Below are 22,346 nucleotides of genomic sequence, written 5' to 3'. Positions count from 1 at the left end.
GGTCGCATCCTATCTGTACTGATCTTCTTTGCATCCTCCCTCCAAGACCTTGGCAGAGGCTCATCTGTCTACTTGCAAAGCTCTCCCCTCAGATACCCACAGCACGGCCCGCTCCTGCTCTCCCAGCAAGTCCCTGCCCAGAAGCCCCTTTTTCAATGAGACTCATTTAAAACTGTGACACACATGCCCTGCCCTTGCCTCCGACTTCCATGCCCCTTTTGCTGTTTTATTTCTCCCACAGTTCTTGTCAATGTTGAGCATTTTCCAGAGGTCACTGTCTTTGCGAGCTCTATGCAGCAAGGCTGTGTGCCTCTGCATTTTGTCCTCAGCACCTAAGCCCTCGCCTGGCATACAACACAAGCTCCATCAATGACTGTCTGTTAAGAGAGGAAAGGGTGGTTCTTTTGTGTGCATTTTGTATGAGTATGGGAAGTCTGCTGTATCCATTTTTTAAATATCATTTAAATCGATACATCATTGACAAGCCATAAAATTCACTTTTTCTTTTCAAAGCAATTTCAACGTTGCTTTTTAGTATATTCACAAGATTGAGCAACCATGACCGCTATCTGATTCCAGGACATTTTCATCACCCCAAAGGAAATCCCACACCATTTGCAGTTGCTCCTCATCCTCCTCCCTGCAGCCTTTGGCACCCCCTGTTCTACTTTCTGTCTCTCGGGGTTGTTCTGCTCTGGATACCTGGTCCTTGCAGATGCATTCTTCCCCCGGGAGTCCTCACCCATGCTCTCTTCCTCCGACTGCCAGATCCTGAAGCACCTGCAGGAACAGAAGGACAGCCAGTGCCTGCACGTGGAAGAGTACCAGAACCTCGTGAAGGACCTGCGCACGGAACTGGAAACCGTGTCAGAGCAGAAGAAAAACATCATGAAGGGTAAATGGGGGGAGGCTGGAGCCAGGGAACCGGAAGGAGCAGAGGCCTCCTCTGAGAGAGCAGCACCCGGTCTTCCCCTCCTGCCGCAGACATGATGAAGATGGAGCTGGAATTGCACGGGCTGCGGGAGGAGACTTCCGCGCACATCGAGAGGAAGGATAAGGAAGCTGCCATCCTGCAGCACCGGCTGCAGGAGCTGCAGGTGCAGTTCACAGAGACCCAGACGCTCGCTTTGAAGAAAGACAAGGTGAGATGTGAGGGCAGGTGTGAGGCCAGGCCAGGCCAGGTTCTGCATTCCCCACCTCCTGCAATTGCTGGGGCAGCCTCATCACAGCACAGCAGGACTGAGCGCCCCTAAGACAGCTTCAGACAAATGGGTATGGCCATGGCCAGACCATAATAGAGACGCTGAACCCATAAGAAAGAGGTCTCTCCCAAAAAATAAAAAAATAAAAAAATAAATAACCTAAGTAAAAGGGTCTGGGGATTTAGCTCAGCGGCAAAAGCACCTGCCTGGCAAGCGCAAGGTCGTGAGTTCAGTTCCCGGTACCGGAGAAAAACCAAAAACCAAAAAAGAAAAAAAGAAAAAAAGAAAAAAAAAGAAAGAGGTCTCTCCTATCCTTGCAGTGTCTCAAAAGAACTTGGGACGCACTTCCTTACACTATCCCCTTGTACTTTATGCTTGAGAGTTGGAGGAAATCCTCTAAAATAATACACAAGCTTATTTAAAACCTTCACCCTTTAAAATTAGAAATAGCAGGGCTGGACGTATAGCCCAGTAGTAAAGTGCTTCCCTAGCAGGTGTGAGGCCCTGAGTTTAATCTGCAGCACTAAAAAAATTACAAATACCTTATGAATACACAAATTAGGCAGCTTGGGAGTGTTACTGGCGCTATGCCCTAGAGACCTATAGTTGCTAACATAAATCAAGATCCTGAAAAAGCCTAGAAGTGGAACAAGAACAGTGAAACCAGTGCACTTTTTTTGGTTTTTGTTTTTTTTTTTTTGGTTTTTGTCTTTTTGAGACAGGGTCTCACTAAGCAGTTCAGGCTGGCCTTGTGCTCACTTTGTAGCCCAGGCTGGTCTCCAACTCGCAACAATCCTCCTGCCTCAGCCAGGATTACAGGCGTGTGCCACCACACCCAGCCAGTGCAAGTTTTTTATAGTTAGTACTATTCCAACTTTGAACTTTTATCAGAGCTATTAAAAATAATTCAGTTGATTGACTGGCGGGTCATTAACACCTCCTGTTTCAAAGGATGGAGGAAACCCACCAGTCAAAACGGAGGCATTGGGGGCTGGGGATTTAGCTCAGCGGCAAAGCGCCTGCCTGGCAAGCGCAAGGTCGTGAGTTCGGTTCCCGGTACCGGAGGAAAACCAAAAAATAAAAAGAAAAAAAAAAAAAAAAACGGAGGCATTGGGAGAGGTGGCACATTGAAGCAAGAAGTCTGGATAAACAGCTTAAGGTCATTCACATGTTCAGTCAATAAATATCCTTGAGCACTTACACTATGCCAAGCTTTGTTCTAAGCACTGAGAATATAACCAGACGTACAACATCCATGTTCTCATGGTAAGACAATGAAAAAATAACAAAATTAATATGTAACACATACATATTGATGCCAGGAACTAATAAACTCCTCATGCTGCCTGGTAGCTACTTTACATATAGAGTGGAGGTAAAGGGAGGCTTCTCTGGTAAGGTGACATTGGGTCAGAGATGGGAATTGAGTGAGTCACTCCAGCAAGGTCTTGAGGAAGCAGATTTCAGGCAGAGGGCATGGCAAGCACAAAGGCCCTGGGGTGGAGTCTGCTTGCACTGCCCCAGGAGGCCAGCAGAGGCCGAGAGAGGTGCGGATGGCTGATAGACAGGCAGCCTGGGTGGGACCAGAGCCTGAGCATCTCAGAAGGTCATTTTAAGGACCTCTTTTAAGTGGGATGGAAGCCAGCAAGGGTTTCGAGCTAAGGCAGAAGGTCTGACTTGCACTTTTAAAGCCCCCTATGCACAGCCGGCTGTTTCCTTGAGAACAGCCCCAGTGACCGGTGGTGGTAGTAGGGAGCACAGGTAGGAGGAGGCTCTTGCAGTATCCAGGGAAGAGATGACAGTGGCTTGGACAAGGGCTCGAGAACAATCTCTAACTGACTTCACTGCTGCTCAGGCCTTCCTCAGCGTCCCCACTTTGATCTCCTCAGTTCCTGCAAGAGAAGGATGAAATGCTGCATGAGCTGGAGAAGAAGCTGAGCCAGGTGCAGTGCTGCCTCAGGAAGAAGGAGCTGGATTTGGAGAAGCAGCAGTGTTTGGTAAAGGAGCTCCAAGAGAAGGAGGCCAGGCTGGAAGAGAGCAAGCTGGAGCTCGAGGCCCTGAAAGCGGAGGTCCAGAAGCTGACGGACAGCCTGGAAGAGGCCAAGCAGCAGCAGAGGCTGGCGGGTGAGGCCCCCGCAGGCACTGCCCCGCCACTTTCCACCCAGGAGGCTCCCTGCCCCTCTCGCGAGAACCCCTCTATGTCTCGCTCCGCCCCTTCACACCTTGCATCTCCTGGCTGTTACCACTGCCACCTCGAGGTCCTTCCCTCACCCCTTAGCTCGCCTCCTCGCTGAAGGCTTTGAGGCGGCTTGGGACAGAAACTGCTTAACTCACACAACCACTGTTTTCCCAGCCATCTCAGACAGAGATCCCACCCGTTCCTGGCCACAGAGCGGCAGGGCTCTGCATTCGCTCCTTCGGGCACCTTCCCCTCCGTGTTCTCCAGGCCCTTCAGCACAGCTCGCCTCTTCTCTGCCTGGTCTTTGACTCTCTTCCAAACACATTCTGCTCTGCCCGGCTTTCACTGGGGGTCGAGTCCTTGCCCTTCTGTGGAGACTGCTCTCTTAGGTCACCAAGAACTTGCTGCCTTGGGACAGGGTTTTTTTGGGAATGATAAAAATGTTCTTAAGTTAGGTATTGGTCATGGTTACCCAGCTTTGTGAATATGCTAAAAACTGAATTGTCTATTTCAGAGGGTAAATTTTACATTCGGTGATGACTAATTCATTTAAGAAGGTCGGAAGCCTGGCTTCCTCCCTCACGTTTCTTCAACTCTGTCTCCTGACACTGTTAGGCATCCACACTCAACTCTCATGCTCAGCTTTTTCTCTCCTTCTTCCACAAATCTTGTCGCTGTTTTCTCTTCCTCCCTCCTGCTCGGAAGTCGTCCTCTGCCTGTTCTCCCCATCCACCCTGGCAAGCGCTCTGGCAAGCGCCCCTCCTCCTCATAGCTGTATTTCTCTGCTGATGGCTCCAAAACTTGGAGCCCCAGACTGACTGTGCAGCTGGGGCCAGTCTAGTCTGTAGAGAAGAGCTTCCCCTGGGCCGCCCATCCTCACCCCAACTCAACATTTCCAAAACTGGGGGGCTGCCGATTTAGCTCAGCGGCACAGAACCTGCCTGGCAAGCGTGAGGTCATGAGTTCGATTCCCAGTACTGGAAGAAAACCAAAAAAAAAAAATTTCCAAAACTGAACCCACTGTCTCTACCACTTAAAAAAATCATCCTCCATCCTCTCCCAAGGTATGTCCCTATTTCAATAGTGACACCGTCCTTCATCCTAAGCTAGGAAACATCCAGGAAGCAACAAGAGAAGAGTCACATTTTCAGTAGAAACTGTAGGGTGAAACACATGTGGTATAAAGAAGCCCAATGAACAACTTTCCAAGGTGCTCTTCCCCTCCGGGAGGCAATGGCCCGGGATGAAGGATGTTGCTGGGCGCGTCTCTCAGATGCATTCCAACTCTCCTAGGCATTCGCTCCCTTCACTGAGTCGAATCTCTTAGGCTTTTCAAGTCCATGAAGCCCTCCCTCGTCCCCCCAGATACTGACTCTTTAGCCTGTTGGAATCTTTAGCCCTTTATCCCTTCCATCTTCCCTTCCAATCAAATTAGCCTCTTCCTGTTCTGCACTCCTTCTCCCTTCCCTTCCCCATACATTTGTTCTTACAGTCGCCCACCTGAAACTCTCTCCTATTCCTTCCTCAAAGGCTCAACTTCTATCCTTCCACAAGTCCATCTCCAACTGTCCTGACCCCTTGGATCTCTCTTCCTGAGTCCACCATCGATGTGAATTTAACACTCCTGCATTCTCAGGCTAGGGGTGCAGCTCAGGGGTAGAACAGGTATTCAGCATGTGCAAGGCCCTGCGTTCAGTCTCAGCATAAAAATAAACATAAATACCATTCCATTTTCTCTACGAGAGGGCACTAGTTATAGTTCCCCCACCAGATGCTAAACTCTGTGAGGGTCAGGGCTTGTCCCTAATGATCAGTCACACAGGAGGAGGTACTGAGTAATTTCTCCCAATCTGTTTACTTTTAGTCAAGAAGAAATCCATGGCTAGAAGGTATTTAAGAACAGATCATTAACAGAGCTCCTTAGAACTAATATGAAATGAAGTGAAGGCAGATTGGGGAATTGAAGTAGCTCACACAATGAAAGGACAGACTCTTTAGCCGGTTTACTTGAGAATCCCACCTTCATACCTGCTCCCTCGCACATAGACATGTCCCAGCTTGTCTCCTGGCTTCTGCAGCTCAGCAAGCCGCACAATATAAGGAAAAGGCCGGGCTGGCAGAGTGTAAACTGGAGGACACTGAGAAGAGACTGCAGAGCTGCATTTTCCAAGACAAGCAGAAAGCAGACACCATTGAGGAGCAGCAAAGAGAGCTGGAGAGGCTGCAGAAGGAGTTGTTGCTGACAAAAGAAGAGCTACACAGAAGCAGGTACCCTGGCTCGCCTCCAGAGAGAGCCCCTGACCCTGAGAGCCAGCCGGGACCATTGCGGGCAGCTGCCAGGGGAGGAAAAGCAGCGAGTCCCCGAGGGGCCAGCTCCACTTGGCCATCTTCCTCTCGCCGCTTTGCTTTAGGAAACAGGTGGAAGAGCTAAGCTCAAAAGTCGCTGAGGGCCTAAAGAAGTTGGAAAATGCAGACAAGGAAAAGAAGCAGCTTCAGAAGGCACTGGCCAACGAGGAAGTGAAAGTGAATGAACTGCAAGATCAGACCAGAAGCCTTCAGCACCAGGTATGCAGGGCAAGTAGGCAGCTGGATGTGGCACCCACTCTACCTAAATCAGACGTATTGGTCTTTATTTGGGAAGATGTCCATGCAGTCCGTGCAGACCGACTGTCCAGGATTTGCAGAGTGACTACACCAGCCGCTCTGCAACACCTCCCATATCCAGAAGTAAGCATTTTCAAGAGTTAAACACACTCATAATCAAAGGACACATGTCTCATTCAGGGATTCAAAAGCTATCTTTGTCGGTCAATTTCAAGTCTTTGATCTCTGAAATATTCTTCCTGTGCTTTTCTAAGATTGCTTCAAACTTTATTCCAAGAGATTTTGTGTCAAAAGGTTTGGTAAGAGGGAGAGAAAGGCTTATTCTGTGGGAATTGGATCCATAAATAAAATAAGTTGGTCTAATTAAACAAAGAAAAAGTGTTGCAGAATATCAGAGCAAACTTTTTATTACTCATACCAGAGAATTAAGAAATTATCCTCATACTTACTTCAGCCTTTCCCTGGGTGCAACCGTCTAGATTTCTTTTCCAAAATATAACACAGTGTAAGGTTGCTACCATCCCAGTCTTTATTTTCCCAGTACAGGGACGTACTAGCTGCCAAAAGCAAGCTAGAAGATGAGCTTCAGGAGGTCAAGAGGTTACTGGAGGAGAAAAAATACCAGCTGAAAAAGAGCAAAGAACAGGAGAAGCTGCTGGAGGAGGAACTTGAGACTCTTCGACAGGAAGAAAAAAAGAAGGAGAAGATGGTGAGGAGAATCTTGGAAGACCTCGATGGTGAATCCAGAGCCAGGCATGGACTTAGCTGGGCCAGGAGGGATGCGGAAGCCAGGGATGCTCAGAGCCCAGGAGCGGAAGGAGGGAAGGAAAAGTCTAGGGAGTAGGGGAACAAGGAGGCCGAGGACACCACGGTGTAGCGAGGCACTGTGGCAGGGAAGAAAGGAGGGAGGCAGGGAGTCTGAGGTTGACAGCAGTCTGAGGTTAACAACTCTTTCTCGGGCTTTGCTCTTTCATGGGAGAGCAGTTCAAAGAGAATCTGAGAAAGCTAGAAGGGGAAAAGGAGAATCTCCGCGAAGAGTTGGTGCATTATTCTACGCAACTGGAAGCCACTGTCAGCAAATACAATGCTAGCCAGCAAGTCATTCAAGAGCTGAACATCCAGGTAAGTAGCTAGGAACTCCCCCAAGGGGTGATGAACTTGAACCCTGTGACAATTGGCTTGAAATCTGTTACCTGTGTCTCCTCCACCCCAGCAGAGCAACTAAGTGGTTCAGCCAACTGCATCTGATGGCACCTGCAGCTCCACCTCTCTCCTTTGGGTGGAGGGTGACCCTCAGGACCTGGCTTCAGAGCCAAAGAAATGTTTCTTTCCTATGTGGAAGGTTTTATTTCATACCTGGCGTTCCATAAGTTTCCAGGACAGAGGTAAAAGAAACATCTGCCTGTGAACTGAAAAGGCTTGACGGACCAAAGAATGACTCGGTCCAGTCCAGCTTGGTGGGTAAATGAGTTTATTAGGTGTGATTTAGGTACTTGTGTGCTGCAACATACCTACGTCACTAACCTCCCTTGGCTAAGCCACTGGTTTTATAGGGCTCTAAGGTAAACAGCAAAAAGCAGAAGCAAAAGACTAGAGTCCTTGGGAAAAGTTATGCATATTCCACTCCCATGCTGTCCGCGTCAAGAACTCGGCTGGTCTCAGCAAGCACTGCTGTCCACCGTGGTAGATAACCTTGTCACACTGCGTCAGGCACTCACCCTGGAAAGAACCCAGCTGGCAAGGGCCCACTGAACTTTTTTTTAATGTGTAAGCATGTTCAATCTTCTTAAAAGGATACCCTACAAATAGTAAGCATAGTGAATCAATCAAAATAGAAATAGTCTTAGAAGCCAGGCGTGATGGTGCACGCCGGTAATCCCAGCACTCAGGAGGCTGAGGCAGGAGGATCATTGTGAGTTTGAGACCAGCCTGGGCTACAAAGTGAGCTCAAGGCCAGCCTGAACTGCACAGCGAGACCCTGTCTCAAAAAGATAAAAAAAAAAAAAAAGAAATAGGCTTAGTTTCACCTAAGTGTAATGGTTCACACCTATAATCCCAGTGATCTGGGAGGCTGAGGAAGGATTGAAAGTTCAAGCCCAACCTGAACAGCTTAGCAATTTATTGAGACCATATCTCAGAAAAGGAGGGAGGGGCCGGGGTTATAGCTCCGTGGCATAAGCGCCTGCCTGGCAAATGCAAGGTCTTGAGTTCAATTCCTGGTAACAAAAAAAAAAAAAAAAAAAAGAGGGAGAAGGGAGAGGAGGATGTAGCTCAGTGGGAAGGCCCTGTGTTCAATCCCAGGTACCACAGGGAAAAAAAAAAAAAAGAAAGAAATGAACTTACTTTTACTTACTGAAATGTACTTCCTTTAATCAATTTTCCACATTGTTCTTTTTAAACTTCTCACCCAAAAACAAGGCAATCTATCTTGAGATTCTCCATTTATCTTATTCTAGTATATTTTTGTACTCTATTTTGTATGTTATTACTGTTAATAATAGAAAATCTCATTCATTTATATATCCTAGTTTGGCTCTCTTATTAAAACTCACTTGTAAGTTATAATAGATTTTCAGTTGATTCTTATGGATTTTAAGTAGATAATTACATCATTTTCAAGCAACAAGAGTTTTCTATTTCTCTGTAATATTTATATATATTTTATTTTTCTTATCTTGTTGCATAGGACTGCACCTTCAATATGATGTTTAGTAGCAGGAGTGCTAGTGAGCACCTTTTCTTGCTCCTGACAGAATGTGTCTGTTTCAGTATGATGTTCCTTGAAGGTTTCCTGTTGGTCTCCTTTATCAAGTTTCCTCTGTTCTTCAGTTACTAAGGGTTTTGTCCACGTGGGTGTTGAATTTTATTAAGTGCTTTTTAAAAATCATCAAGACTATTATATCATCTTTCTCCTTAAATCAGTGATGCAATGAATAAAATTAATTAATCCTAATTTGGGCCCATTCTTACATTTCTAATATGAGTCCTGATTGTGTAGCATGTATTGATCTGTCCATATGTGTGCGTGCACATGTTTTACTGGAGATTTCATGTGTCGATCTTTTAATGCACACTTGGCACACTCAGGAAAGTAAAATAAGGCCAGTATGACTGGAGTGTACTGATCAAAGGAGGCACTGGAATAGGATAAGACTAGGAAGATGGGCAAAGGCAGATGTTACGGCCTCTTTGAAGAAATTTGGGCTGTTAGTCTAAGAGCAACGGAAAGCTGTTGATAGCATTTCCTCAAAGGAACAAGAGAAGTGATTTAATCTTATTTAAATTTTCAAAATATAACTCTGACTAATGTGTGGAAGTGGATTAGGAGAGGAACAGGTATGGAAGCAAAGAGCAGTTAGGAAGCTCCTGCTATCCTAGCTAGAGTGGCATAGAGAAAATTTAGAGGCAGAATTGATCAGATTAACTGATGGAATGACTGACAGTGAGGAATCCAGAATGGCTTAGTGGAATTCTCTTATGAAACCGTCTGAACCTAATACTTTCACAGAGAGCAAGTAGATCTTTGTTTGTTGGTTTGTTTGTTTGCTGTTCTTGAGACAGATGTCACTATGTAGCCGAGGCTGGCCTTGAATTCATGATCCTGCTGCCCCAGGGTCCCAGATACCGGGACTATAGGCATGCACCACCACACCAGGCTAAGAGTGGATGTTTATGAGAACTTCCATTGGAACTCCTGGATTCTGTAATTTCCATCCACCTAGATTCTTCAGCATGTTTTTCTAACCAAAATCATTTATGTTAGCAAAATTTAAAATAAAGTTTCCATTTTAGCTTCTAGCATCATTGTGTTGCTTTTTTTTCTTTTTTTTTTTTGTAAACCCCCTCCACGGTGACATTGCTCACTTCAGTCACCATTTATCAAGCACTTACAATGACTGTAGTTTCTCCAGTGACACCCTTGGGTTACTGGGCAGACCCAGCTGATTCCAGTTTGCTTTGCTTGCTTTGCTTTGCTTTGCTTTGCTTTGCTTTGCTTTGCTTTGCTTTGCTTTGCTTTGCTTTGCTTTGCTTTCCTTTCCTTTGCTTTGCTTTGCTTTGCTTTGCTTTGCTTTGCTTTACTTTAGTTCAGAAATCCCTAGAAAAAAACTTTGTTTTCAGAAGAACAAAGTATTTCATGCTTAGGAATTATTTCACCACTTGGGCATGTAAAGTAAAGGGTTAACAGTCCAATTTAACACTTTTCGTCTCACTAATTCCTAGGGTTGAAGATCTTCAACATTCACCTGAAAAAGTAATATGTTCATTCCGCACTAAGCAGTTACTGGATATAAAGCAAGAAAACTCAAAGGAGTGAGCTACTGTGTGCAAGGCCAGAGTAGGATGCAGGCATACTAGAATTCCAAAGAACAGAAGTCTGACATGAGACTTTTCAAGATTTCTCCTTGTCCAGACTTAATCTGGAACAAATCTGTGCCCTGGACTTAAAGCATATAAGATGGGTCCCCGCGTTCATAATAATAACTCAGCCACATACAACTGACATCTTACAAAGCCCTATTCGTCTCATTTGGTCATCACAAAAACTGTATAAACAGTTGAAATTACTGTATCCCAATTTGTGGAAGCAGAAATTGAAGCCCAAGAAATAAATAAATGACAGAGCCTGACCTAAGCCCAGATCCCCTAATCTCAGATCTCTACTGTCTTTTAAGTATACTATGAATACCTACCTAAATTTAAGTTGCAAAGTTGTTTTCAAACAAACATCTGCTAGAACTATGTGTTCAATTGATCTCTAATTTCAATAATATTTAGATCTTTAACTCCAAGCAATGCAATATTTCATTCAAGCAGTCTTTTAAAATTGATGTAGTATTTATCACACACTTATTATGTTCCATGCTCTGAGCCATAGCAATAGGGGAACAGCAGTGAACAAAACACACACCTAGTCCCACTTCCGTGGAGCATCCAGTCTAGTGGATTGTGTCATGAACTAGGAAACGCATAAAACACAAATGAAACACTCTGTCCAGTAACCTAGAATTGCATTCCAAATCTAAACCAAAAGCCACAGAATCTGAGAGGGATTTTCTGTGTAGTTGGCATATCATGCCCTAGCACTTCCCATTCTTCCTATATTTGGAGGGTGTGCTAACTAAAAGAGGAAAGGTGGGTGGAGGGATGCAAGAAATCCTAGAAAGACAGCTCTACATTCACAGCAGTGATGTAAAGATGTGTGCATTAGTACAGCCTGCTCTGAAGGTTCTTGTGGAGACCAGAGAGCCCAGCTCTTATCTACTTCCTATAGTCACAGAGAGTATTTTGGGGCCAGAAGCCGGGATCCTGACAGTGAGCAATATTCTCGCTCCCTAAAGATAAGCCAGCAGAAGGAGTCCATAATGAGCCTGCAAACCAAGCTAGAACAGTCTGTGCAAAAAGAGAAGCATTACCTCCAGACCATGGTCGCTAAAGAACTCTATGAAGACCTATGCAGAAAGTCAGCTGCCTGCCAAGATGACCTGACACAAACCCTGGAGAAGGTGAGGCCACACCCTCGGAACTCCCAGGTAGCTTTCAGACAGAAAAGAGAGGGATGTGAGAGTTGCATGAGCCAGTTTCCTGCACGACTGCCTATCTCCAAGGCGTCGCAAACCCTTACCTGGGCTGGGGTATCTGTCCACAGAAGGCCTGCCTCTTCTTAGTGAGGCTTTTTAGGAACTGGGTTGGGGATAATAGGCAAAGGTGGAGGCCAAATCTAACAAATCTTTCCAAGTCACATGGGGGCAAGGTTTCACCAGAGCCTGGGCTGTCAAGGACATTCCCATCCCATCCTTGTGCTTGGAAAATAAGAAATGGGGCGGGGAATGGAAAGCTGCAGAAAACAAACTGTCACTTCCCGCCCTTCTCTGGAACCCTAGGCAGGTGACTATGCACCCCTGGGGCACAGCACAGCGGGGATGGAAGCCTTCTCCATCCAGGACCAAAGGGAAAGGGCCAGAGGGCTGTGATGACCACTCTCACCCCCTTTGTCTTTGCTGAAAGCTCAATCACGCGACCGCGGAGACAAAGAGCCTGCAGCGAAACCTGCTACAGACCCAAGAGAGGAAAGCTCAGCTGGAAGATGAAATTGTTGCTTATGAGGACAGAATGAAAAAGCTCAATGTGGAATTAAGAAAATTGCAAGGCTTCCACAAGGAGAGTGAGATAGAGGTGAGGAGAAGCCAGGGGCTCGAGCTGCTTTCCTGTTGGGGGTTCCCGAGGTCACCCTTTGTATCCAGAATTATTTAGCGCTAAGCCATACCCTTTGGCGAATGGGTTCCCTTCACTTTCCTGACTCCTCAAACGTCAGACAGCAGCGGCAAAGATCAGAGCAGGGGTGCCCTCTGCTGGCCACTGGGAATAAAATACCCCCGAGAAGTCCAAGCTTGAGAAAGCACCCCTTTGTCCTTATGGTGGTGCCCTCCAGACTCACCCTCCTCACTTTGCGCTCCCGAGCAGGTGCACGCCTTTGACAAGAAGCTAGAGGAGATGAGCAACCAGGTGATGCAGTGGCAGAAGCAGCACCAGAATGACCTCAAGATGCTGGCAGCGAAAGAGACTCAGCTCAGGGAGTTCCAGGAGGAAATGGCCACCCTGAAAGAGAACCTCCTGGCGGATGAGAAGGAGGTGGGCACTGCTGTTGCTTCCTCGTGATCCCTCCTGGCACAATCCATGGCCACCCACGTGCCAGGCTGCCCTTGTGGAGTCACGGTGCTGGGAGTAAGGGAAGGACAGCCCATCGCTCCAACAGGAGCCAGGGGCCGGTACTCCTGGGCCACCGCCGCTGTCTCAGCCTGTCTCTACGCTTGTGGTTTTGTTGATAGAAATACACTGATCAAAACAAAGGCCCCAGAGAAGCGACTGCAGGGTACGCCAGCCACCCTGACTCAGACAACCCGCTGGGAAGCACCTGCAGTTCATCCTGATGTGTTCAGTAGCCCCAGACCCTGGGGTAGAACTGGGTAAAGGGAAAGGGCCAGAGGGCTGTGATGACCACTCTCCCCCCCTTTGTCTTTGCTGAAAGCTCAATCACGTGAACAGGCCCCCCCCCATGCAGCTCCCTGAGCAGTGTGTCCATGGCAGGAGGCCTCAGGACATCTCAGAGTGACCCTAGGGCCTTTCTTCAAGTGAGAAGAAGCCGTCTCTTCCTCCAGATATTTTTTCTTGTACCTCTTTTTAAAAAAAAATAGCTTAGCATCCTTTTTGAGAACAAGTCATTTAATGCCTTTGGCCTGAAAATCATGATTGTAAATGTACAAATTTGCTGCGTCTCTGCCATAAATCGTGCCACGTCAGAGACACCACCTGTGTGTGGGCACAACCTGTGTGGCAGAGGGACAGGCGCTGGTGTGGACGCTCTGGCTTTGGGTTGAACAGCAGAGCAGGTTTTCCTTCTCCCAGGAAGACAGAAAAAGTCTAATTTGGGAAGAGAGAGGGGACAGGTCTGTGCTCCCACATCCTGACTGCCTCAATTTTTTCTTATATGAAAGCCCTGCTGCCTGTCCCGACGGCCCAGCCCCAAGGACCCCTGTAGAATCCACCGAGACAATGATCAGATTATGTGCAACATGGAGCAGTGGGCAAAAGAGCAAAAGTAAGTAACAAGGCAGGTTCCACAGCCTGGGCTGAGGCGAGGAACCACACTTGTGCCAGTGATGAGTCTCACGCACACACACACACACGCGCGCGCACGTGCGCACACACACACACACACGCACACACCTGCACTCCTACAAAACTGATCCAGTCACAGCCGACACCCAAGGGCTGAGAACTCGAGGGAGAGGGCCCGACCCTCCCGGTGGGTTTGGAACGTCCCGTGACGTGGGATAGAGCGGCACTGAGATGGAAGGGGCGCTTCTGTGAGGTTGAGTTTCCTCCTCCCAACTTGGGATTTAGTTTCACCCGGATCTCTTGAACTCATTTCCATGAACTCAGTGATTTTACAAGCAGTCAAGTACAGAGCCCAGGGGCTAGGAAGCCTCCAACTCTGGGACAGGGTGGTGGAAGCGTGTGGATCTGGGATCCACCTTGCTCCGAACACCGAGGGTCGCATCCAGCCAGGGAGCGCCCCCCTTGCTCACAGGACTTTGCAGAACCAGTCACTCTTCTCTGGATTCTGTTACAGGATTGCCAATGAGAAGCTGGGAAATAAGCTCCGTGAACAGGTCAAATACATCGCCAAGCTGACTGGTGAAAAGGAGTAAGCCATCCCGCCCCCTCCCGGCTGCCGCCTGGGACCCAATGAGCCTGGGATAGCTTTATCACTCAATATGTGGTCAGACCCCAGGGTGGGGAAAGGCCTAGTGCATTGGATGGATGCTGAAGCCCTGGATCTACATCTGTGTGACAGTGGGCACCGTGTGTGCACTTACTAGGCCTAAATTCCCTCCCTAGAAGTACAAACGGAGTTTAACAACCTCCACACTCCCTCCTCCCAACTGTGGCTCCCAGCGGGGACTGTGGAGAGGTGGGCAGGCACCACGAGGCAGGCGGGACTAGGACTAGCCAGGGCAGCATGAAGCTGCGGTAGCAGAGATCCCCACACAAAGGCACATAGGAAGAACAACCTTTCATGGAGGAGTCTGAGGTGAGAAGTCCAGGACCGGGATTCCCCCTCCTCCTGGATACCTGTGTCCCTTGTACCTATGGCTGCAGCCTTCTCTAAATCTTGTCTCACCTACGTGGTCAAAGCTGGGTCCATGGAGAGAGTGAAGTGGGAAGAGGATGGGACGCTGAGGAATAGAGATGAAGGAATTGTCTTCACTACTTTTTCTCATTGCTGAGACAAAATACCTGATACCCAGTGTTAAAGGAGAGAGGTTTATTCAGCTCACAGTTTATAGAGATTTCAGTCCACAATCAGCTGGCTCCACAGCAGGGTGGTCCGGCAGAGGGCCATCGCAGAGGAGAAATAGTTCATGGCAGGCAGAAGACAGCAAAAGCAGCAAGTGGCAAGTGGCAAGCAAGCAGAGACCCTCTTTCTGTCCCGCATATCTTGTCTAGGCTTCCCATCCCTAGGGTGATGGCACTCACAACCGGAGTGGGCACCCTTAGTCCTACCCAGAGCTCTGCCAAATCAATCCGTGGCCTCATTTAGCAGTCACACACCTTTGATCCCAGCGTCACACACTCCAGACCCGGCCACCTGTGAATAGCCTCACCTATGCCCACATGAGGCTTTGCGGGGGACATCTAGACCCAAGCCATAACAGGTCAAATACCTGAGATATGGAGACTTGGGCTGTGAAGGAACTGATGAGGATAAGCCCTAGGACAGAGCTCCCAAGCTTTTGTCAGAGAACGCTTAGCAAATGGCCACATGTGCTTGGCACACAAGGACAGTCTGGGATGGGCTTGCTTGACCAAGAAGCAGCTGCCCCAAACCCTGCTCCAAGGGCTGAAGGCATCCGCATCTTTGCACTTGTGAAACCCACTTGTGGCTCCCAGTTGCAAAGTTCTCTCACCAGCTTTGACCTTAGGTAAGGTAGACTGAAGGGGACGCTCGCACCACCACAAGTGGGTCAAGGACCCAGACGCCAGGGCTTGCTTGGGCAGAATGGGATACTCAGGGTATCAGGAATGCTGACATGAGAGAGCCAGGACTGAGGGCAGTGCCAGATCCCCACCTCCAGCCCCGTGGCACGTGGAGGAAGGGACCATGGGGGAAGAGGTGTGTTCAGAGCTGGCCGGGTTTGTGAAGAACAAGGGAGTGACACATATACCCAGAGAAGAGGTTGAGGATCCATTCCTTTGTTTTCCTCCTGAAAGGAATGGGACATTTTCCACTGGACAAAAGAACATTTTTCAAGGAGATTAACTAAAAGTTAACCTGTGAAGTACCAGATAATTTTTCTTATACTGTGCCAACTTCCAGAAAGTTGTTTCACAAAGAACTCGTTTTTGGGTTTTGCTTGATCCTACTTGAAGGAAATCTTATTTTGTGTTTTTATTTTGTTTTAGGTACTAGAGATTGAACCCACGTCCTTCACACTGAGCTAAATTCCAAACCTTTTTCATTTTTGTTTTGTTTTGTTTTGAGACAGCGTCTCGCTATGCTGTTCAGGCTGGCCTTGAGCTCACTTTGTAGCCCAGGCTGGCCTCGAACTCACAACTATTCTCCAGCCTCAGCCTCCCAAGCACTAGGATTACAGCCATGCGCCACCACATCCAGCTCCAGCCCTTTATTTAATATCTTATAATTAAGTGACTAAGTCACTTTTAATATTATAGATAGATGATAGATAGATAGATGATGATAGATAAATAGATAGATAGATAGATAGATAAATTCACTAAGTTACCTAGGCTGGGCCAAACTTGCATTCCTCCTGCCTCAGCCTCCCAGAGTGCTGAAACTATAGCCATGCACCACCACATTCAGCCACCATATTTTAATGATAATAGTAATAGCTCAACTCATTTATTGTTTAGCATGTTCTAAGTGCTTTACCTACATTAATCTCCCTAAGACCTTATCTGTTAAACATACAGATGTTCCTTGACTTAAGATGGGGTATTCTGGGATACCCCAGAAAATATTAAATTAAATGGCATCAGGAATGGCGTTAGTGCACCTCAGCTACCAAACGTCACAGCTTAGCACCCGGTGCCCTGTAGAGTAGCAGGAGTTTCCCTTCGTGATCCTGTGGTTTATCGGGTACTGCGACTCACTGCCACTGCCCAACGCCTCGAAAGAGGAGCCTACTCCATAGCATTAGTTGGGGAAAAAATCCAAAGCGCTGTTTCTACGGAGTGTGTATCATTTTCCCACCACTGTGAAGCTGAACCGTGTTAAGTCAGGGGCTGTCTGCAGATACAGATGCCATTTACAGATGAGGAACCAGGGGCTAACGAACTTGCCCCTGCTCTCACAGCTAGTAAGTGGCAGGGCCAGAACTCCAATTCCGGAAGTCCTATTTCAGAGCTCACTGTCACCTATTCCGGAAGTCCTATTCCGGAAGTCCTATTCCGGAAGTCCTATTTGTCACCTATTTGTCCTATTTGTCCCACTGTCACCTATTCCAGAAGTCCTATTTCAGAGCCCACTGCTATCAACATTAGTTTGGAGAAGTAAGACTACTAATAATAGCGGCCATTCACTGAGCCATGGCAGAAAGGCTAAATTTTCTCTTTCTCTTCACCTACATGGCAGCCTCTATTTCCCCATCTTTAAAATGGAAATAATAAGCTACTCAGGAGTCTGAGTCAGGAGAATCGTAAGCTCAAGACCAGCCTGGGCAACTTAGTGAAACCCTGTGTCAAAATGAAAAGAATAAAAGGGCTGGGGATGTCGTTCCATGGTAGAGCAATTGCTTAGCAAGTGCAAAGCTCTGGGCTCAATCTCCAGGACCACAAAAAAGAAACAAATTTGCCCAAGTTCTCAACAGAACCAAGGTCCCTATGCTCCCTGCACTCCAGTACTCAGGTCAGGCTTGACTGTCCCCATCCAACAGATACGAGCACAGGTCCAGAGCTGACAGGGTTTCCCAGGATGTACACACAGGCCTCCATTTCCATGCAGCATCAGAACCCAGCTCCGAAAGGAACTGCGCAGCCACGCCCCTTCCCTCTGACACCTTTGTCAGTTCTTCCCAGCAGGGAGTCAAGCAGATCAAGCATACCAAACCCCAGCCTTCCCTCTTCACAGCCACCTCCACAACGTGATGGTCCATCTGCAGCAGGAAAACAAGAAGCTAAAGAGTGAGATAGAAGAAAAGAAAATGAAAGCAGGGGGCACAAGGCTATGCAGAGCCCTAGGCCCGAGCAAAGTGGAGCCTACACAAAGGGGTAAAGTGTATGCTGCGTTGGGCTGGAGGGACCCATCCCAGGACACAGGCCAGAGGATGGACATCACCAAGTATGCTGGAATGCCCCAGTGCTCAGGTACGTCTGCCATGTCTTTTGTTACTGCGATGTCCCCCTTTCCAGTCCCGTGTGCCAAAAAAAGTGTGATATTATTTTTCAAAGATCACTGGATCAGGAATTCACAGAGGAAGAGAACAGGTCAGTCAGGACCTCAAGTCATTGACTTAGCTACCCCAGACCAATGATCATTGTGTCCACACCTGTAGGGGAAGAAAACAAATTAAAGCCCATTCTGATCGAAGAATGTTGATGCCCTAGGAGCTCATATCTCAGGTCCATCCCCTCCCCTGAGCCAGTATTGTTTTGGAAATGTAGGCAAAGGGAGAAGAGGCATCATTCTCCAGTTCTGAAAACCCACCCCCACTCAGCCTTCATCCACAGCTACTTTTCCTACCACTTCTAAACAAAATGTTACTCAGGAGGGAAGACATCGCTCTGCAGCAGAGCTGCCTGGCCACGAGGCCAGTCCTTGGGGAACCACATTATTAACTTCTCCTCCAAACAAACTCTCACTTCCTCCCTGTTCCTCAGGTTCCTCCTATTGCTAGAATCAGCATCCTTCCCTGAGCATCATTTCTGTGCAAGTTTTCAGAGGACAGTGAGTTCCCGTCATTCTTGACTTGGATCAGCTCTTCCAGGAATATACCAAGGTCCCAGCTGATTTTGCAAGATGCTAACATTTTCCTAAGTTTGGTCCACTTCAAGCAGAGGAAAGCCTTGAAACTCCCCGCCACCCTAGCCCAAACTCTACAATAAAGACAGGAGCACAGCAACGTCTGAGAGTGCTTGGTATCTTGCAGACATCTCTGCCCCACCCGCCCTCAGGAACATGATTGTCTCTTCTTTCTCTGGGTTCTAAAAGATACTGGTCTCTCCCAAAGCGAGCTTCTGGATTATCCGACTTCATTTTTAAACCAACAAAAGATAATTAGCTCCTTGTACTCTTTCCGTCTCTGTCTAGAATTTTAACTAGGAAAAAATCTAAAAACCTCTTTTCCAGGAAAGAATATAATCCTGAGACCCAACTGCAAGCAAAAGAAATAAGTGATACGTTTTCCAAGTCAGGGAGCGAGAGCAAGCCATCTGCTTCCTCCCTGGCTGCCATATTACATTCCTCCTTATAATCATTTTATTTTTCTCCCCAGCCACCTCAATACAAGTAAAATTCCATTATAACAACTCTAAGGACAGCTAAACTATTTTATTGTGGTAGGATTTTGTTAAACTGAGTACATGTCTAGCATTTATATTTCTAACCCATAGGAAATGGAGACAAATAGCTACTAGGGTAAAAGTAAGGGGGAGAAATGAAAGAGCTTGCATTTCTGAGGGGACAGGAAAAGTGAAGGGAGAAACCTACAGCTTGATAATGATGCTTAAATATTCTTTCCTCCATCCGCAACCATATCAAGGCCAAGAAAATTCACCACTAATAGTCATTTGTTTCACAGAATGACCCTTCCAGGACTTGGCAAGAGCAAGTTCAGAAGAGTGAGGTAGGGTACTGAAGTCCAAGGTCATTAAAATCCCCAGGCTGGTCTGCTAAAAAGATACTTTATCTCTCTAAGTTCCAAAAAGTTTCATGTATATTGGCCAAAACTACAACCTCTGCAGATATTTGAATACTGTACTTTTTTTTTTTCAAATTTGATTTTTACTCCCTGTGGAGTGATTACACCAAAAACAAAGCAAAGGTAGTATGTTATGGAGAGCAAAAAGGTAGAAAAATATTGATATCTAACCCAGACATCTGGCCATAAAAGCCCAGCCAGGCAGAACACTGGGTTCAGAGAAATATCGTTTCCCTAAATATAGGAGAAAGGCAGGGAAGCTGAGTGTTGCTGTCTGTAGTTCTTTTAAAAAGTAGCCAAAGAATTGAGTCCCTAAAAAGTAATTTGAACACCTGATAATAAAAAGAAATGTTTCCAATAATACTTTTGCAAAATTCAACAAATTAGGAATGGAAGGAAGCTACCTCAATATAATAAAACCACATATAAAAACTCCACGGCAAACATCATATTCAATGGTGAAAGACTGAAAACTTTTCCCCCAACATCAGGAATAAAGCAAGGATGCTCCCTTTCATCATCTCTATTCAACACAGTACCAGAAGTTCTCGCCAGAGCAATTAAGTAGGAAAAAGAAATAAAAGGCATCCAAATTAGAAAAGTAAAATTATCTCTATTCATAGAGAATATGATCTTACATGTAGAAAACCTAAATATTCCACATAAAACCCTTAGAATTAATACATGCACTCAGTAAAGTAGCAGGACACAAAGTCAGCATATACAAAATCAGTTGCATTTCTACATATTAACACAGACCAGTCTGAAAAGGAATTTATAAAAATAACTTCATTTAAAATAGCATCAAAAAGAATCAAATACTTAGATATTACCAAGGATGTGAAAGACTTATATAATGAAAACTATGAAAGACTGCTGAAATTAATGAAGATATAAATAAGTGGAAATATTCTATCTTCATGGATTGAAAAACTGAAAGATTAAGATGTCAGTACTACCCGAAGTGATCTGTAGATTCAGTAGTCTCTATCAAAATCCCAAAGACATCTTTTGTAGACATAGAAAAACACACCCAAAAATTCACATGGAATTTGAAAGGACCCCTCCCAACTAGCCAAAACAATCTTTAAAAAGAACAAAACTGAAAAAATCAATGCTTCTTGATTTCAAAACTACAAAGCTACAATAATCAATATAATATGATATTTGGCATAAAAACAGACAAGTAAAGTAATGGAATAGAAAAGAAAGTACAGAAATAAGCCTTCACATGTGTAGGCAAATGATTTTTGACCGGGTTACCTAGATCATTCAATAGGAACAGGAAAGTCTTTTCCACAAATAGGGCTGGGAGAATTGGATGTCCACATACAAAAGAATAAGTAAGCATGAAGTCATGAGTTTGATTCTGGATACCCTCCTAAAAAGAATGAAGTTAATCCCTATCAAATACCATCTACAAAAATTAATTCAAAAGGGACCAAAGACTTAAACATAAGACTAAATATACAAAGCTCTCAGAATAAAGCACAGGGCAAAATCTTCATGACATTGTATTTATCAGTGATTTGTTAGATATAACACCAAAAGCAAAAGCAACAAAACAAAAAATAGACAAATTAGAGTTCATGAAAAGTTTAAACTTTTTTGCATCAAAAGACAATATTAGCCAGGTGTGGTGATGCACACCTGTAATCCCAGCACTCAGGAGGCTGAGACAGGTGGATCATCAAGAGTTCGAGGCCAACCTGGGCTACCTAATGAGCTCAAGGCCAGCCTGAACTGCATAGTGAAACCCTGTCTCAAAAACACAAAAAAAAAAAAAAAGACAATATTAGCAAGCAAAAGCAAACCACAAAATGGGAAAACATATTTTCAAGTTATATATCTAATAAGGAAATAATATCCAGAAACATAGGGAACACCTAAAATTCAACAACGAAAGAAACAACCCAACTCAAAAATGGGCAGAGGACTTGAACAGACATTTCTTCAGAGGAGATATACAAATAGCCAATCAGCCCATAAAGAGATGCTCAACATCACCAATTATTAGGGAAATGCAAATTGTAACTATAATGAGATGAACCCCAGTAGGATGGTTACTAGAAAAAGAATACAGACTATAACAAATCTTGCTAAGGATGTGAAGGCTATGCACAGTTGATGGGAATATAAAATTGTTCAACCACTATGGAAAAGAGTTTGGTGGCTTCCTAAAAAATTAAAAATAATTACCACATGATCGAATAATCCACTTCAGGGTACATACCCAAAAGAATTAAAAACAGAAAAACAAAGTGCTATTTATACACCCATCTTCATAGCAGCATCATTCACAATTGCTAAAATGTGGGAGCAACCGAAACAACTGTGGACAGATGAATAATAGGTAAGCAAAATGCAGCAGATACACGCAATAGAATATTACTCACCCTTAAAAATAAAGGAACTCTGACGTAAGCAATAACACAGATAAACCTTGAGGATGTTATGTTAAGTGAAATACTGTGGTACCTGGTTCACAAATTGAATGTGTTCTACGATTTTGGCCAAGATGGCTGCGTTTGCATCTGTGCGGGGAAGACGGCTGTGGTCATATTGTCACCCGTGTGGAGTCTGCAAACAGAAGCACAATTTTGCCAAATGCTTTTCTTTTTTTTTTTTTTTTTTGGTTTTTCTCCGGTACTGGGAACTGAACTCACGACTTTGCGCTTGCCAGGCAGGCGCTTTGCCGCCGAGCTAAATCCCCAGCCCCTCCAAATGCTTTTCTTGAGACAAATTATTTGCAAATGGAAGCATTTGTGAACCGAGGTGTTACTGTAAAGCAGTTGCAAAGGGACAAATACGGCACTGTTTCCCTTCTTTGAGGTACTTAGTCACGATCCTAGAGACGAGAGGAACGGTGGTCGCCGGGTGCCGGGGGAGGCGGGAGGGGAGTTACCCTCTAAGAAGTAC

At 45.9% G+C, this 22,346-nt stretch overlaps 1 protein-coding gene across 3 annotated transcripts in view; it reads left to right on the top strand.

Annotated features, from left to right (window-relative positions):
- The window catches only part of Pmfbp1 (polyamine modulated factor 1 binding protein 1), a 45,955-nt gene extending 27,326 nt beyond the window's left edge, over positions 1–18,629 (top strand). For all 3 annotated transcript variants that reach the window (XM_013503846.1, XM_013503847.1, XM_005403532.2), the window contains exons 8-21: positions 769–895; positions 985–1,142; positions 3,092–3,326; positions 5,460–5,649; positions 5,793–5,946; positions 6,527–6,694; positions 6,970–7,107; positions 11,325–11,489; positions 11,992–12,159; positions 12,448–12,615; positions 13,479–13,582; positions 14,117–14,191; positions 17,639–17,874; positions 18,388–18,629. In XM_013503846.1, coding sequence (XP_013359300.1) covers positions 769–895; positions 985–1,142; positions 3,092–3,326; positions 5,460–5,649; positions 5,793–5,946; positions 6,527–6,694; positions 6,970–7,107; positions 11,325–11,489; positions 11,992–12,159; positions 12,448–12,615; positions 13,479–13,582; positions 14,117–14,191; positions 17,639–17,874; positions 18,388–18,404 — 2,103 coding nt within the window. In that variant the 3' untranslated portion in view covers positions 18,405–18,629. The remainder of the gene's footprint in view (positions 1–768; positions 896–984; positions 1,143–3,091; positions 3,327–5,459; positions 5,650–5,792; positions 5,947–6,526; positions 6,695–6,969; positions 7,108–11,324; positions 11,490–11,991; positions 12,160–12,447; positions 12,616–13,478; positions 13,583–14,116; positions 14,192–17,638; positions 17,875–18,387) is intronic.
- Positions 18,630–22,346: the final 3,717 nt, after the last annotated feature.

This window comes from Chinchilla lanigera, unplaced genomic scaffold (genome assembly GCF_000276665.1).
Source record: "Chinchilla lanigera isolate Chin_1 unplaced genomic scaffold, ChiLan1.0 scaffold00083, whole genome shotgun sequence".
NCBI lineage: Eukaryota > Metazoa > Chordata > Mammalia > Rodentia > Chinchillidae > Chinchilla > Chinchilla lanigera.
The sequence above is the reverse complement of the archived record's forward strand: the minus strand, read 5'-3'. Positions and strand labels throughout refer to the sequence as shown.